The 19,415-nt window shown below is 37.2% G+C and overlaps 1 protein-coding gene across 1 annotated transcript in view; it reads right to left on the bottom strand.

Moving 5' to 3' along the window:
- Positions 1 to 19,415, bottom strand: part of LOC132517375 (zinc finger protein 354B-like) — an 86,376-nt gene that overhangs the window by 36,821 nt on the left and 30,140 nt on the right. The window contains 1 exon segment of the mRNA XM_060144443.1: positions 17,062 to 17,070. Coding sequence (XP_060000426.1) covers positions 17,062 to 17,070 — 9 coding nt within the window.

Here is a 19,415-nt window from a genome sequence, read left to right on the forward strand (position 1 = left end):
GACATATCAGATGTTAGGGATTCCATATAAATTTTGGAATATCTATATAAATGACATTTATCCATACACTATAACCTAAGATTCATCTCCAATCACTTGACAATGTTTTTGAAGTAGTTTAACATACCAAATAAACCTAGTTTGACATTTCTCTCTGAGATGTCTAGAGATGTTCTTTCGAAGTATCCCATAGTCAGCTGGAGGCTAAAAAGCTTAGATTTGATATTTGGGAAGTTTGTTAAAAATATCAAAACAGTTTTAAAACACAACAGGTCACTGTGAAACAATACTTATTCATTTAACTAAAGTCACAAAACGATTAAAAGAAAACAAATACGCATCACCTAAGGGCACAGAAACTTATATAATCTGTTATCAAAAAGAGCACGTCTAACAGAGAGAAATCAAATTCCAGTCTTGTATTAGCTTACTTAAAAAAAAATCCACTTACTTAGTTAACTTCAATCTAAATTTAGTTAATCCTGACCAGGTACAAAACTTTCTCAGCAAAATGTAATTCCATTTCTCATACCATCTTAATGGAAAACACACATTCTACCATACTGAAATGTTTTATTATTTTCAGTAGCTTTAATTATGTATTTAAATTAGAATCCCCTACTCTTAAAAACCTTGATTTCTAGTGACAACCAAGAGGCAAGTAATAGTTACTAAAATCTATGTCCATTGATTTTAGTGTTTTTCTAGATATGAGAAGATGCAAGAAATTGGGCTCATAAAATCTCTCCTGAAAATATCTAACTATCTGAAGGCTTGTTCTGCCGGTTTTTTCCCAGAGCACAGAGTGACTCATTCCTGATCTCCACCCTGAACTCTTCAGAGTGTATTGAAGGTCAGTGACTGCAGTGGCTAATGACCTAATTCTTGTAGAGGCAGATGGCAAGTGACAATTTTTAGTTGGCATCACCATGCGTTCAAATTAGAATTTTCTGTTTATCAAAAGATAGTTAAGGTAATTTAAATGCAAGACACACAATGGGAAGAGATATTTGTAGCACACTTAACTGACAAAGGACACATCCAGAATATATGAAAAGCTCCTAAAAATAAATGAGAAAAAAAGCAGAAAATCCAATTTTTTAAAAAGAACAAGTAATTTGAACAGAAAGATATCAAAACGGCCAATAAACTTTTTTAATTATCAGGGAAATGCAAATTTAAATCACAACACAATATTACTACATCCCCAGCAGAATGGGAAACATTAAAAGACTGACAATATCTAGTATTCAGGAGGATGTGCAGTAGCTGGCTGGATACAAAATGTGTATTGTACAACTTCTTTGGAAAACTCTTTAGCTGTAACTACTCAAATTGAACATTTACATCCTTATGAGCCAGCAATTCCATTAAGATGTCCATAAGATTCTTTGATTTTTAATAGTTTGAGTCTGTCACCAAGGGTATGCTCATTTTTGTTTGCCCTCAGAAAGTCAGTTTGTGAATCTGAAAGAGAACTGGACTCAAATCTGGAAATGCAGTTAGAAGCTGCCTCTAATAAGGGCCTTCAACAACAACTAGCATCCCTTCATCAGAAGTCCTCCAAAAGGTAACCTAATTAGTACTTGAGGAAGTGGGCAGACAACTAAGATAATGAGAGGCAGGCAGTTGAGTGGAGAAGATATTTGTAATACTTACTTAAATATCTACAAAGACTTGAATTCATGAAATATAAAGGACTCCTAGAAATCAGTAAAAAACAGACAACCCAATAGAAAGATGGGCATGAGACATGAATACGCAAGAAGGATATCAAAATGGAAAAAAAAAAGTAGGATATCCAAATAACCAATAAACATAGGGAAAGATGCTCAACTTGATTAGACACCAGGAAATCATAAAATAAAATCACAATGAGGTACCAATACACACCCACCAGATCCATTACAATAATAGATAGGCAACACCTTGTTTGCAATGATAAGGGAAATATAAATTGGTACAATCACATTATAAAATTGTTTGGCAGTATTTATTAAATATTAAAGCTGACACATGTCTACCCTACTATTCAGCAATTTCACTCCTGTTTCCAACAGATATGGATACCTATACTCTCCAAAACACATGCAGAAAAGTGTTTTGTAGATCTAGTCCTTTTATTTTCTAGAAGGATAGTAATTAATCCTCAGTTAACATCAATTGATATTGGGCTTTGATAAATACTAATGCATGTGGTGCATTTCTAGGCTAATCACTAGAATAAAAATGACAGAGTGAGTAACTTCTGCTTGGAAGAGAGAAAAAAGATAGAATGATTAAAAGTTATTAATCCAAAAGAATTCAAGGATGGGGCTTCCCTGGTGGCGCAGTGGTTGAAAGTCTGCCTGCCAATGCAGGGGACACGGGTTCGTGCCCCGGTCCGGGAAGATCCCACATGCCGCGGAGTGGCTGGGCCCGTGAGCCATGGCCGCTGAGCCTGCGCGTCTGGAGCCTGTGCTCCGCAATGGGAGAGGCCACAACAGTGAGGGGCCCGTGTACTGCAAAAAAAAAAAAGAATTCAAGGATGGAGAAAAGAGAGGGGACACAGAACAGATGGAACAAATGGAAAGCACAAAGTAATATGGCCTATTTAAATATAAACATATCAGTACTTATGTTCAATGTAAGTGTGTAAGTGGACCAAATCTTCCAGTTAAATGACTTATTAGAGTGGAAAAAGTAAACAATATTTAATTATATGCATTTTATAAGCAAAACATCTAAAACAAGAAATAAAGGTTGAAGTTGAAAAGAGATTTGAGGGACTTCCCTGGTGGCACAGCAGTTAAGTATCCGCCTGCCAATGCAGGGGACACGGGTTTGAGCCCTGGTCTGGGAAGATCTCACATCCCACGGAGCAACTAAGCCCGTGTGCCACAACTACTGAGCCTGTGCTCTAGAGCCCACAAGCCACAACTACTGAGCCTGTGTGCCACAACTACTGAAGCCCACATGCCTAGAGCTCATGCTCCACAACAAGAGAAGCCACCGCAGTGAGAAGCCCGCATGCTGCAACAAAGAATAGCCACCGCTCATCACAACTAGAGAAAGCCCACATGCAGCAACAAAAACCCAATGCAGTCAAAAATAAATAAATTAATTAATTTTTTAAAAAAGAAAAGAGATTTGACTGAAACATTAACAACAACACACAAAGCTTGTGTATCTAAATGAATAGACTCGGAATACCAGTTCTGGAACCAGCTGCCTTTGCTGGGTTCCCCAAAGCCAGCAGGAAGACGGCAGGAACATTGGGTGTGTGCCCTGTGGCTGCAGGGGTTGCTGTGCCTAAGACCACTCTGGTCCTGACTCTGACACCAGTGTGGACTTTGAACTTCTAAGATTTCTGTCATATGCTCTTGCATTTGCCACCAGCTCTCCTAGCAGCCACTCTTCTCTACACAGTGGGGACCTATGCCCGAGTTGGAGCACAGTCTCTATAGGTGATGGCTTTGATGCTCATCAGCTGCAATTATTTGTGATTATAAAAAATAAAACCTTTAAACAACAAACAGTATCAATAACAAAAATTTCCACTAAGAGAACATTGCCTGTTCTCTGGGCAATAGAATAGGCCTTGAAAATGCAGAGAAAGGAAATACAGACTGCTCTCCAGAATTTCAGTGTTAAGTGCAGTTGAAATCTCAGCAATAAAGGAGGTACAATAGAGCTATCTACTTACTCTGCTTATGGCAGGTCACTGGCTTATGTGTCTTTCAGTTATTTCATATGTATTTATACAGCCCTGAAATATCTTCTATGTTTATAACAAATATTAAGTCATTTGTTTTCATAGAAACTTACAAGGAAGGTATTATTACAATCCCTATTTTCCAAAATAGAAAACTAAGGTCCAGCATGTTTTCCTCACTGGAGCAGGACTCCACAGTTGTAACTTTCAGAGCTGGGACTAGAACTTGCCACTTGGCCCTGGAGTGCATGACCTTAACCACTGTGCTATGCTACCATTCTAATTTTAATGAGAATGTGAAGGTGCTTTGATTTTTCAGCTCAGTTTATGTCTTTCACATCTCAGTTATTTATGTAATAGTTATTTTCAAGTCCTTGTCTACTAATTCTTTTATAAGTATCACTTATGGGTTTGTTTCTATTGACTGGTATCTCTCCTTGTCATGAATTGGATTTCTTGCATACCTTGTAATTTGGGCCTGGAGGCTAGACATCATTAATTTTATGTTGGTGGTTGGTAGACTGTATATATGTGTGTGTGTGTGTGTGTGTGTGTGTGTGTGTGTGTGTGTGTATTTGTATTAGTCAGGGTTTTCCAGAGGACCTATTATATGTAATATACATATATCCCATTGTTTCTGTAACCAATATTATATTATATATAAAAGGAGATTTGTTATAGGAATTGGCTCACACAGATTTGGAGGCCAAGAAGTCTCATGATCTACTGTCTGCAAGCTGGAGAACCAAAAAAGCTGGTGGTATAATGCAGTCCAAGTCCAAAGGCCTGGGAAGCAGGAGCTTGGATGTTCAAGGGCAGGAGAAGATGAATGTCCCAGGTCAAGGAGGGAGAAAGAAAATTCACACTTCCTCCACATTTTTTTGTGCTATTTCGGCCCTCAACAGATTGAATGATGCTCGCCCACATTGGTGAGGGTGGATCTTCTTCGCTGAGTCTACCATACAAATGCTAATCTCTTCTGGAAGCATCCTCACAGAGACACCCAGAGATAATGTTTGACCAGCTATCTGGGCATCACTTCACCCAAACAAGTTGACACATAAAATTAACCATCACAGAATTATTTTAAATATTTTTAGACTTTTAAAAATGATGCAGTTGCTTTAAAGAGCTTGGTCTTTTGAGGATACTATAAAAGCTTTGTAAGGCAGGACCAGGATAGGCTAATGTGGCTTTGCTAGTGGGGCAACACATTTCTAAGGACTCTATAGCATGACCCACCAGGTAGGAGGTTTTACATTCTGACTTCTGCGGACACAGAATGACCCACTTGAGTGACCCCGGGGATTGTTCAGCTTGCTCCCCTATCCATGGTTCTTATCCAGCCTGGATAGTCTCCTCATGTGCATATACTCATTAGTGCCTGTGCAAAGAGTTCAGCAAACACCCATGAAGATCTCCAGAGTTCTCTCTGTGCTCAGGAACCTTCTCTTTATACTGTGGCCCTAGATTTATAGCTGCCTTTCCCTCCTCAAAATTTTATCCCTGTTTCCTTAACTTAATTCACTCTCTGCCTGGATATCCTCATCACTGTATCCTGGAAGCTCTGCAGGCTCTGAGCTGGGGCAGCTTTGGGCCTCCCCTCACTTGCTACCTGCCTCTAGACCACTGTCCTGCGCTCTTCTCATCCAGTGTCTGAAATATTTCCTTTACATAGTTCATCTGGCTTTTTACTCATTTGATGTTGGAAGGAAGTCTGGATCTTATTATTTCATTAAAGGCAGAAGGGGAGGCTCTGAAAGGATTTTGAAATAAATTCTTGATTATTAACTTGGGACTGAGAATCTTTGTTACTTTTTTTAAAAAAATAAATTTATTTATTTATTTTTGGCTGCACTGGGTCTTTGTTGCTGCATGCAGGATTTCTTTAGTTGTGGCAAGTGGGGCCTACTCTTTGTTGGGGTGTGTGGGTTTCTCATTGCTGTGGCTTCTCTTGTTGCAGAGCATGGGCTCTGAGCATGGGCTCAGTAGTTGTGGTTCGAGGGCTCTAGAGCACAGGCTCAGTAGTTGTGGTACATGGGCTCAGCTGTTCCGTGGCATGTGGGATCTTCCCAGACCAGGGCTCGAACCCATGTCCCCTGCACTGGCAGGTGGATTCTTAAACACTGCGCCACCAGGGAAGTCCTGTTACTTTTATATAATGTAATTCTAGCTTACTTCTTAGTGTTAAGAATGTTAGATTTTTATTTTCAATAGTGTGATTTTCCATATTTTAACAGATTCACAAGCAAGGATTGTGAATTAATAGTGATTACCTCATGTTAAAATATCTTCATTTTTAAAAATTAGGTGATGACTGAAATATTAAAAATTTTAAGTCATTAAGAAAGAAAAGGAAACTCAGGGACAAGAGAAGCTTTCTGGTTACAACATTCTTATCAGTCACTTTTCTTTCTCTCTAAACTTTCTGTCTCAGCCTCAGGACCTGCACCAGCTCTAAATTCCCCTCCCAGGCCCACAGGGGCATCTCTGAGGCTGACAGGGCCTGTGGCTTCCTGTACCTACAGCTCCGTCTTTGTCTACAGAGTGGTAAGCAGAGGGTAATCAAGGCCCCTTCTGAGGATAGATTACATTCCTGAAACAAAGGATGAGCCCTTTCAGGCAGTGAAATACTTAGTCAAAGTCCTTGTGTTCTGTGAGTTTTCAGATTTCGTTATTCATTAGTGAACTTGAACAATACCCAGGCACACAGATGCTTCCTGACAAGCCCTTGAGTACAGGGATTGGACATTACTTTTCCCAATGATGCTGGCTTCTGACCTTCTTGTTAATGTTTTATCCTCTCCCACTGACAGACACAAAGGCATGTGTGGGCCTTGTCAGTGTAGGGGGAGGGTCTCTGAAAACCACTTGAATACACAGAGTGAGTCATGCCAAGGTGCATCCACATTTCTCTGTCCCTTCCTGGCCAGTCCTTGCTGTAAGAATGGGGAATCCTTTGGAAGTTTCATCTTGAGTCAAGGAAGAAGAATCATGTACAGCAAAGACAACTGCCCAGAGTCTCAAGCCCAGGGCCACAAAGAAGAACTGGAAACAATGTCCCCAGATTAGTTTGTAAGACTTGAATATTCAAGAGGCCAAGTGAACACTGGCCCGTCATTATGGAGAAGCCCTACAGCAGAACCTGGGCCAGATTGGGAGGAACATATCCCCTCAGGTGTATGTCTCTTCTATATTCCACTTCATGATCCTTAGGTGATCAACATGGGCTGGCCTAGCTCATCACACTGCCCGGAGCAGAGTAGAGAATTATGAGACCAGCCTCTGCCTATGGTCCTGTCTTCACAAGACTGGAAAGGACTTCACACACTGAGCTTGCCCTGCCTCTCTCTCCTAGCTGCTCCTCAACAACTGAGGCCCAAAGCAACAATGCTGAGGGAATCATCTGGGGATATTGTGTAGAATGTTCATGGCCCCTGAGAAAGGCAGGTTCAGAGGCAGAGAGCCAAGGAGTAGGTCTGGGTCATCTAACCCAGCCCTGATGGTGTTTGTTCCAGCCAGCTCTTTCCTGTGCACATGGCCACCTCCCACTTCCCAGGACCAGCTCCAGGCTTGGTCCATCCACATTTCTGAGGTTCAGAGCTCTGGATCTGCCCCCTCAAAAGTGAACTATATTGAGACACTGGAGTACTGTTATGGGTTCTGTGAACCTTGGGTCCTTTATGGTAATCTCGACACCCATTTCCTGGTCTTCTGTTGACAGACCTCAGGCCCAGCAGCAGTGGTAGACTCCATCTGATTCTGAACCAGATCCTGGTCTTAAAGACAGGACTTAAAGTCACGTAAATCTGGATCCCAATTCTGTTTGAGAGACAAGTGTTGCATCCATTGAATTGTATAATATCAGAAGGTTAACACCGTGAGTGGGGTGTGTGTGTGTGTATGTGTGTCTCTGTGGGGGGGTAGAGTTTGCTAAAATAATCCAGCCAGTCATTAACAGTATAAATATGAACATAAAAGTAATGATCTACAGGTATTAGAAATACTCAAAAAATACAACAAAAGATATTCCAAAATACAACAAAAGATATGAGACACACAAAAAAATAGAAAAGCATGGCCCATACGCTGGAAAATAAGCAGGTACCAGAAATTGCCTGTGAATAGATGTCAGATGAAACAGAAAAATACTTCAAAATAGCTGAAAAAGTAAATTGAGATGAAAAACTTGCTAGAGTGTCTCAATAGATTTGAACTAGTAGAAGAAAGAATTAGCAAACTTGAATGTAGATAATAAAAATTATGTAATCTGAAAAAGAGAGAGAAGAGAGAATGAAGAAAAATGCAAGGAGACTCACATAAATGTTGGCCATGGTTAAGTACACCAATGAATGCATAATGGGAGTATCAGAAGGATAGGAGAGAAGGGAGCAGAAAATTATTTTGAGGAAACAGTAACTGAAAATAACACAAATTTATTTAAAAAACACAATAACCTACACATTCAGGAAACTCAACAAACTCCAAGTAAAATAAATGCAAAGAGAGCCACAATTATATACATCACACTAAAAATACTGAAAGCCAAAACAAAAACATAATCTTGAAGACAGCAAGAGAATAACCCCTTGTCACTTATAAGGGAAAGCTAATAAGAATAACAGCTAACTTCTTATCAGAAACAATGGAGTCTAGAAAGCAGTGGGATATTCAAAAAGCTAAAGGAAAAAAAAAACAACCTGTCAACCAAGAATCATATATTCAGCAAAGCTATCTTTTAAAAAATGATGACAAAATAAAGACCTCCCCAGATAAACAAAAACAAAAATTTGTTTCTACCAGACCCACCTAGCAAGAAACTTAAAAGGAAATTCTTCAGATTGTAATTCAAATCCAAATGAAAAAAACAAAGCACTGGAAAAGGTAATTATGTAATTCTAATAGATAATATATATACATATTTCTTATATGTCTCAACTGATTTTAAAAAGTAGTTGAATAAAACAGTAATCATGTAATGTATTGTCAAGCCTAACATTTAGAAAGGTATTATATTTGTCAATTATAGTACAAAAAAGGTGGGTGGAAACAAAGCTGTATTGGGATAAGAAGATAATTCCAGATGGTAATCCACAGGAACAAATGATGAGAACCAGAAATGATAAATAATGAGGTTAATATAACAAAAGCTACAAACATTTACTTGTACTCCTTTCTTTTCTCAGCTTCTTAAAAGTCAAAACATTACATAAGATAATCATTATAACAATGTACTCTTGGGTTTGTTATATTTATAGATGTAATATGTATAACAATAATACTGAAAAAGGGGGTGAAAGAGAATATAATTATATAGAAGTAATGTTTCTATACATCACTGGAATTAAGTTAAAATAAATTTGAAGCTTATTTTGATAAGTTAAGATGTGTAAGGTAAGCCCTAGAGGAAGCATGAAGGAAACAACTTTAAAAATTATAATGAAAAAATCATAGAAATTAAAATGCTATTATGGAAAATATCCACTTTAATGTAAAAGACAGCAGTGTAAGAGGAATAGAGGAACAAAAAATACCTGAGACATAGAAATCCAAAAGTAAAATGTAGTTTGTAAATAAAATATTTTACATATGAGTAGATTACACAAAACATAATAAAAAGGCAGAGATCATCAGTCTAGATAAAAAAACAAGATCTATCTATATACTACCCATAGGAGACAAATGTTAGATTCAAAGATACAAAAAGATTAAAGTAAAAGGATGAAAAATATATTTCATGCAAAGAACAAAGATAATTGCTGGAGTGGCTATACTAAAACCAGACAAGGTAAACTTCAAAACAATAAAGTTAGTAGAGATGAAGAGGACATTTATAGTGATAAAAGAGCCAATCCACTGAGAAGATAAAATAATTCAAGGTGCGTGAACCATTTTTAACCCCTCAGCTGTGTGAGTGTTCTATTGTACTATATCCTTGTCTGCACTTGGTATTATCAGTTTTTAACATTTAAGGCATTCTGGTGTGTGCGTGGTGGTGTCTCATTGTGGTTTTAATTTGCATTTCTCCAAACTTGCCTCCTTAGCAAAGTAGGCACTGTATCAGTCTCATAATTTTCATTTCTCCAATAACTATTTTTGAATAGCTTTTCATGTACTTAATTGACATTTATGTATCTTCTTTGGTAAAGGGTTCAAATAGTTTTTTAGGGGTTATTTGCCTTCTTATTTAACTGTGAATGTTCTTTATATATTCTGTGTTAAAGCCCTTAATCAGAGAAAAAGAAATATAATAATTCAAAACATATATGAACCTAATAACAGAGCACGAGGCTCAGAGACCTCAGGGACAACATTAAGCACACCAACATCCGAATTATAGGCATCCAGAGGGAGAAGAAAAAAGAAATGGTCTCAGAAAATATGTGAAGAGATTACAGTTGAAAATTTCCCCAACATGGGAAAGGAAAGTGTCAACCAAGTCCAAGAAGTGCAGAGTCCCATACAGGAAAAACCCAAGGAGAAACATGCCAAGACATAAATTAATCAAACTAACAAAAATTAAAATCAAAGAAAAAGATATTAAAAGCAGCAAGGGAAAAGCAACAAATAACATAAAAAGGAATCCACATAAAATTAACAGCTGATCTTTCAGCAGAAACTCTACATGCCAGAAGGGAGTGGCAAGATATATTTAAATGATGAAGGGGAAAACCTACAACCAAGATTACTCTACCCAGCAGGATCTCATTCAGATTCAATGCAGAAATCAAAAGGTTTGCAGACAAGCAAAAGTTAAGAGAATTCAGTAACACCAAACCAGCTTTATAATGAAGGTTAAAGGAATTTCTCTAGGCAGGAAACATAAGAGAAGGAAAAGACTTACAAAAACAAACCCAAAACAATTAAGAAAATGGTAATAGGAGCATATATACCAATAACTACCTGAAATGTAAATGGATTGAATGCCCCAACCAAAAGACACAGACTGGCTGAATGGATACAAAAACAAGACCCATATATATGCTGTCTACAAGAGACTCACTTCAGACCTAGGGACACATACCAACTGAAAGTGAGGGGATGGAAAAAGATATTCCATGAAAATGGAGATCAAAAGAAAGCTGGAGTAGTTATATCTTCTTCTTCAATCCAAGAAGAAGATATAACAATTGTAAATATCTATGCACCCAACACAGGAGCACTTCAATACATAAGGCAAATGCTAACAGCCATGAAAGGGAAAATCAACAGTAACACAATAATAGTAGGTGATGTTAACATCCCACTTACACCAATGGAAAGATCATCCAAACAAAAAATAAATAAGGAAACACAAGCTTTAAATGACACATTAGGCCAGATGGACTTAATTGATATTTATAAGACAGTCCATCCAAAAACAACAGAATACACTTTCTTCTCAAGTGCACATGGAACATTTTCCAGGATGATCAAATCTTCTGTCACAAATCAAACCTTGGTAAATTTAAGACAATTAAAATCGTATCAAGCATCTTTCCTGACAACAACTCTATGAGACTAGATACTGATTACAGGAAAAAAGCTATAAAAAATACAAACATAAGGAGGCTAAACAATATGCTACTAAACAACCAAGAAACCATAGAAGAAATCAAAGAGGAAATCAAAACATACCTAGAAACAAATGACAATGAAAACACGATGACCCAAAACCTATGGGATGCAGCAAAAGCAGTTTTAAGAGGGAAGTTTATAGCAATACAATCCTACCTCAAGACACAAGAAAAATTTCAAATAAACAACCTAACCTTACACCTAAAGCAATTACAGAAAGAAGAACAAAAAACCCCCCAAAGTTAGCAGAAGGAAAGAAATCATAAAGATCAGATCAGAAATAAATGAAAAAGAAATGAAGGAAACAATTGCAAAGATCAAAAAAACTAAAAGCTGATTCTTTGAGAAGATAAACAAAATTGATAAACTATTAGCCAGATTCATCAAGAAAAAAAGGGAGAAGACTCAAATCAATAGAATTAGAAATGAAAAAGAAGTAACAACTGACACTGCAGAAATACAAAGGATCATGAGAGATTACTACAAGCAACTATATGCCAATAAAACATACAACCTTGAAGAAATGGACAAATTCTTAGAAAAGCACAATCTTCTGAGACTGGACCAGGAAGAAATAGAAAATATAAACAGACAATCACAAGCACTGAAATTGAAACTGTGATTAAAAATCTTCCAGCAAAAAAAAGCCTAGAACCAGATGGCTTCATGGGCGAAATTCTATCAAACATTTAGAGAAGAGCTAACACCTATCTTTCTCAAACTTTTCCAAAATATAGCAGAGGGAGGAACACTCCCAAACTCATTCTACAAGGCCACCATCACCCTGATATCAAAAGGAGAAAAAGATGTCACAGAAAAAGAAAACTACAGGCCAATATCACTGATGAACATAGATGCAAATATCCTCAACAAAACACTAGCAAACAGAATCCAACAGCACATTAAAAGGATCATACACCATGATCAAGTGGGGTTAATCCAAGAAATGCAAGGATTCTTCAATATGTGCAAATCAATCAATGTGATAAACCATATTAACAAATTGAAGGAGAAAAACCATATGATCATCTCAATAGATGCAAAAAAAGCTTTTGACAAAATTCAACACCCATTTATGATAAAAACCCTGCAGAAAGTAGGCACAGAGGGAAATTTCCTCAACATAATAAAGGCCATATATGACAAACCCACAGCCAACATCATTCTCAATGGTGAAAAACTGAAACGATTTCCTCTAAGATCATGAACAAGACAAGGTTGTCCACTCTCACCAGTATTATTCAACATAATTTTGTAAGTTTTAGCCACAGCAATCAGAGAAGGAAAAGAAATAAAGGGAATCCAAACTGGAAAAGAAGAAGTAAACCTTTCACTGTTTGCAGATGACATGATACTATACACTGAACAGCCTAAAGATGCCACCTGGAAACTGCTAGAGCTAATCAATGAATTTGGTAAAGTAGCAGGATACAAAATTAATGTATAGAAATCTCTTGCATTCCTATACACTACCAACAAAAATCAGAAAGAGAAATTAAGGAAACACTCTCATTTACCACTGCAATAAAAAGAATAAAATACCTAGGAATAAACCTACTTAAGGAGGCAAAAGAACTGTATGCAGAAAACTATAAGGCACTGATGAAAGAAATCAAAGACGATATAAACAGATGGAAAGATATACCATGTTCTTGCATTGGAATAATCAACATTGTGAAAATGACTATGCTACCCAAAGCAAGCTACAGATTCAGTGCAATCCCTATCAAATTACCAATGGCATTTTTCAAAGAACTAGAACAAAGAATTTTACAATTTGTATGGAAACACAAAAGACCCCGAATAGCCAAAGCAATCTTGAGAAAGTAAAACGGAGCTTGAGGAATCATGCTCCCTGACTTCAGACTATACTACAAAGCTACAGTAATCAAGACAGTATGGTACTGGTACAAAAACAGAAATATAGATCAATGGAACAGGATAGAAAACCCAGAGATAAACCCACGCACATATGGTCAACTTATCTTTGACAAAGGAAGCAAGAATACACAATGGAGAAAAGACAGCCTCTTCAATAAGTGGTGCTGGGAAAACTGGATAGCTACATGTAAAAGAATGAAATTAGAACAGTTCCTAACACCATACACAAAAATAAACTTAAAATGGATTAAAGACCTAAATGTAAGGCTAGACACTACAAAATTCTTAGAGGAAAACATAGGCACAACACTATATGACATAAATCACAGCAAGATCTTTTTTGACCCACCTCCTAGAGTAATGGAAGTAAAATCAAAAATAAACAAATGGAACCTTATGAAACTTAAAAGCTTTTGCACAGCAAAGGAAACCATAAAGGAGACGAAAAGGCAACCCTCAGAAATGGGAGCAAATATTGGCAAACCAAGAAACTGACAAAGGATTAATCTCCAAAATATACAAGGAGCTCATGCAGCTCAATATAAAAAACACAAACAACCCAGTCCAAAAATCGGCAGAAGACCTAAAGAGACATTTCTCCAAAGAAGACATACAGATTCCCAACAAACACAGGAAAAGATGCTCAACATCACTAATCATTAGAGAAATGCATATCAAAGCCACAATGAGTTATCACCTCACACCAGAGTGGCCATCATCAAAATATCTACAAACAATAAATGCTGGAGAAGGTGTGGAGAAATGGGAAGCCTCCTGCACTGTTGGTGGGAATATAAATTGATATAGCCAATATGGAGAACAGTATGGAGGTTCCTTAAAAAACTAAAAATAGAACTACCATAATACTATGGTAGTTCTGATGGTGCATTCTCTATGGTATAAAAATAGAACTACCATGAGCGGCCATGGCTCACAGGCCCAGCTGCTCTGCGGCATGTGGGATTTTCCCGGACCAGGGCACGAACCCATGTCCCCTGCATCGGCAGCTGGACTCTCAACCACTGTGCCACCAGGGAAGCCCTGTTTCAAACATTTTTGAAATTGCTCATCAAAGTATTTTTATGATGGCTGCTATAAAAATCTTTGTTAGATTATTTTAACATCTCTGTCACCTAATTCTTGATGTTTACTAATTGTCTTTTTCATTCAAGTGATCTTCCTGGTTCTTGGTATGATGAAAGTCTTTTGTTGAATCCTGGAAAACTTGGGTATTATGTTATGAAACTCCGGATCTTATTTGAATCTTTTGCTTCAGCTGACTTGCTTTGATACTGCTACAGCAAATATGGCATTATGAAGTTCCACCTCATAATGGCCATGTGGGGTAGAAGCTCAGCTTTCCTATTTGGCCTCCCTAGACACCCAAGGAGTTAAGGGTCTCCTTTTTATTCCTTGATGAGGGTGGGATTTCTAGTTCCTCACTAAGCCTTCACTGATACCACTCTGGCTGAGACAGATAAGAGTGCCTTGTTTGCTCCCTACTTGGCCTCCTATGGCACTATTGGGTGGGAGTGTGGCCTCATCACTGTTGGGCAGTGGTAAAAATTCTGTCCCTACACTAGGCCCCCTCTGATACCACCCCAGCAGGGAGAGGATGCGATGCTCTTAGTACTGAGTGGAAGGGAGGGTGGTGTCCCAGTTCCCCATGTAGTGTCCACTATTATTGCTGGGAAGAGAGGTTGTTTATTACCACTGGGCACGAATGAATGTCCTAGCTCTTGGCACTACACACACCAGCAAAGTTTTATGGCCCCTCTTTACAGCCTTATAAGGGTGGAAGTCTAGGCTCTCCATTCAGCCTTTGCTGGTGTGTGTAGTGATGGGACCAGTTTTTTCCGTGTTGTTTGGCTGGAGTAGAGTGTTATTACCTAAGAGTTTTCTGTCTTGCTAGGGCACCCTGTTCCTGGTCCTTTGGCTAATGAAAGTAGGCTTTGTTGGGGTTTTGTAAATTTTTTTGTGTCTATGTCTCTTGCTGTTTCTGGGTTCCTGCTTCTTCAGCTCTACACTTGGGATATATGAGGCAAAAAGAACTACCGTTATCACCGGTCCTGAGGTTCCTAGCTGGCCTATATGCTTCTCTCCATTCTTCAGAATCTTCTTATGATTGTTTTAAATATAATATACAGGGGTTTAAAATGTACTTAGTGGGCAAATAGCAAAAAGTATATATCTGCCTACTCCATCTTCCTAGAACAATTTGATTTTTAGATTGAAAATTTTAGTTTGTAATCTATAACTTGATTATTTTATCCAATAATATATGCTAATATTGTTACTAATGATGTTTCTACCCCCAAAATACATAAGATGAACATTTAAAAATTTGAGTTAATCTATACCATTAGGAACCGTGGAAAAACACAGTGGAATTTCTAGGGTTGAAAAGGCCAGGGACTATGTAACTTGAACCAGAATGGGGACAGGAAAACACACAGGTCTCTTGACTTTTTGTCCAATGCTCTCATTGAAAGTTCTCTCTCTCAAAGAAAACAACAAAAAAAACCTTTAAAAATAGTTCTTGAAAGTTGTATTCCTTAAACAACTGTTTTTATAACCTGAAGCATACTGACTTACAATACTAACTGAAATTATATGTTCTCATTTTGAAAGCATAACTGTACCTTAATTAAAAAGAAAATAACACTGTCAGCTTGAAGAATTTTAGCATCTGTGGTATGTCAGTTTGTGAAGAACAATTGTCAAGCACTAAGAGCAGAGCTAACCTCTGGTTTTGTTTTTGTTTTTTTATCTTCTCACTAAACATTTCTCACAGACTGTCCCAAACTACTATTCTCAAGAATCCATCCTTCAGCCAGTTTCTCAAGCCAGAAACTTTGAACCTTCTGTCCCATCAGTCTTCCTAAAACAGGTTTCAAATTGGCCATTTGCTCCTCAGAAATACACTGATTTAATATCTAAGGATCATATCCAAATTCCTGTACTCTCAGATAGCATTTAAAGTTTCTAATAACCTAACTCTAGTTTTCATTTCCAATATTATTTTTTCTTCTATCCTACCAGGAATCCTCCACGTCAGCAAGGCTTGTTTACCTGCTGGTCTCTACAGATGCTACATACACTCTCCTTCTGAGCCTTTTGCTCCTGTGGTACTCTTGTCCTTGCCATCCCTTTCCTCTCTCTAGGTATTAAGATTCCATTCATCCTTCAGATTTGGATGATAAAAAAATTTGCTCTGAGTTCTTAAACACATATTGGTCACTTCATCAAGCTTCTCCTTATTAAGGAAGAAACCTGATCTTATAAACACATACAACGTAGATGATGATGTATCATGACCAGGTAGAATTTATTTCAGGAACACATCGGTTAGCATAAAAATTCAGTCCATATAATCACCTATTAAAAGTGTGAAGAGAGAAATTATGATTATTTCACTAAATGTAGAAAATAAATATGACAAAATACTACTCCCATTTATGATAAAAACTCATAGCACACTGGGAATACAGGGGTATGTTTCTATTTTGATAACAGATATCCACAGACAAATTAAAGGTAACATCATTAAATGGTGAAAAATGAATGCCATCATTCATATTCAACATTGTACTGGCTTGTATATAGTACTATAATGTAAGAAGAAAATTTTAAATGTATTACAACTAGAAGAGAAAAGTAAAATGGTCATTATTTACAGATGATCATTGTGTTTGCAGAAAATTCCAAAGAATCTACAAACAAGCTATTAGAAAAAGTCAATTTAGCAAGGTTATTGGCTATACGGTCAATATATAAAAATCAATTTGTTTCTATGTACTAGTAACAAATAATTGGAAAATGAAGTTTAAAAAATACTACTTACAAGAGTACAGTGAGGACATCATGTCCTCTTATGCTTCCTTTCCATTGCACAAACCTTTCCCCTATGTGAATGTCTTTCCATCTACCTCCACACACTTGTTGAACTCCTATAATCCTTTCCAGTCTCTGTTCAGACTTACCACTCTTTTAAAGCATTCTTTCTTATCCTAAGTACTTTCTAAACTTTAATTTACCAGCAAATTCTTTTCTTAAAAAAAAACACAAAAAGTAACACAGATATCAAACATATAGAATAAAAGTGGAGCTTTCTTACTGAAACATGAGTATAGAGTGAACTCAGAGCCATGACTTCCTAAAAAGTCTCCAGAACACAGATTGAAACTCATTAACATTTTTAAGCACCCAAAGATCCAAAAATTGCTACTATAGTCAACATCTTAAAAAAGTGAAATCCTTCTCCGGCTTTACAGAAAATAAGGTCGATAGAAATTCCTTCACCTTCAAATTAAACAGAAACTTATCTGCATTCCTATCTTTCTGTAGGCTACCTTTCTCTCCAGCCTAAGGTAAATTCTTCCACCTATGCTCTAATTCTTTCAGAATCTCTCAGAAAATATGTTCCACACAGTGATCTCATTAGTTCATCTTCAACATGTGTATACATTGCCTCAATTATTAATACAGAAATGCTCCCTAAGTAATTTTCTCCCTTCTAAATGCAACCTTCTTTTCTTCCCTTTAAACTTCTTGAAACATAGTGTAAAACAGCCCACTAGTTCTCATCTTCTAACCTAGAATAATGTGGCTTCTGTTCACCCTAATTAACAGAAATTGCTCTTGCCAAGGTCTCCAACATTCTAGCTACCAATTCCAATTTACTCTGTTATGTGATCTGTGGCACCTGACACTCCAGAGATTCAGTTCTCCTTTGGGCTCAGTAACATCACTCTTCTGGCTTTTTTCCTACCTCTAGGGCCATTCCATTTCATCTTAGTTAAATTCCTTTTCCTCTACCAACTCCTTATTTACTGATATTTTTTGTGGGGTTTATCCATGATCCCTGCTTCTCATTCTAATCTGTACACTCTGCTGGCCAAGTTCACATAGTGTGGTTTTGACTACCAACTGTGTATTTTAATTACTCTGAATTCTAGTCTTCTGGCTCTAGTCTTCTAGGTTTGTCTGTTCAGCTGTCTTCAACCTCCTAAATTCAGTCTCTACACCTTACTGCCAGAACAATTTCCCTTATATAAAATCTTTCATTGGTTCTAGAAATTTCAGAATCAAATTCAAGTTCTTTAGGATGGCAGTAAGACCTTCAGTTCTGCCTTCTTCTCAAGCTTCAACCTGTCATTCTCACAACTTAACAGATGTTCTACAAACATGTCATGCTGTCACCCACCTTTACCTTTGCTTATGTGGCTCCCTCCCCTTGAAGCACTCATCTCACTCTCTGGAGAATTCCTATTATTCTTCCAAAATTGGGCTCAGGAATGACTGTCCCTGCTTCTTTGGGGCTCCCTTCGTTAGGTCCATTCCTTCTTTCCGCATCCTGCACAAATCTCTACAGTATTTGTGTTCTGTAACATAGTATCATTGTATCATCTATTTCTCTGTGAAAACTACTCTAACACATGGTAATTTACTTAGTTACCTCTTCAACCCCCTCCTTTTGCCCCTCAATTCATGACTTCTTGAAGGCCTGTTCTTTTCTCCTGAACAATTTTCAGTGCCTGGGATAATACCTGGCTCAGGGGTTAAAGAAACATTTACTGAGTAAACTGGCTTTTAAATGGTTTAGAATTCTTTCCCTTCTTTTATTTTCCTTTGGAGTCTGAGATTTTTAAAAATTAGAAAACCTCAAGTGGGGAAAACGTGCTTTTATTTCATGAAGTTGATCCCTTTTTAAGACTTTGCTACAGGTGATAGGTTCTTAGGAATTCTTCTGCAGTGAACTAAAAAAATAGCTTTAACTGTAAAATGATTACCTAATCAAAGTATATTTTTCCTACTTAAATTAGCACGCTGTATAGAACATAGCAAGTACAGTTATAGAATAAATATGACTTCAATACAACAAAGAAAAATAATTCTAAAAACAAAATTAGAAATTGCATAAAAATTTGGGAAACAGGTGTAGTTTGGAAGTAACTAGAAAAATAGAGGAGGAAGAGAACAGAGGGTTTTGTTTTTGTTTTGCCTCTTTTTTCATGAAAACCATGTACAAAGTTTGACAACAGTTTAAGAAAAGGCAAGTTCCAGACTGAGGTAGTTTGCAGTTTATTTTTATCTATTATTTGGTCCTTGGCTCTATAAATGCATATATTTTAAGATTTTGTTTGCTATTAAAATGTTAGTTGTAATAAATATGCTATTAGCTTATACAGTTGGTTTCTAATGAGAAATCCAGCACCCCTGCACCCAAATTTTTCTGTTTATATGTTGCATAAAGTGTATAACGCTGTATAAGAGAAAAACC

Source organism: Lagenorhynchus albirostris, chromosome 3, assembly GCF_949774975.1.
Source record: "Lagenorhynchus albirostris chromosome 3, mLagAlb1.1, whole genome shotgun sequence".
Taxonomy (NCBI): domain Eukaryota; kingdom Metazoa; phylum Chordata; class Mammalia; order Artiodactyla; family Delphinidae; genus Lagenorhynchus; species Lagenorhynchus albirostris.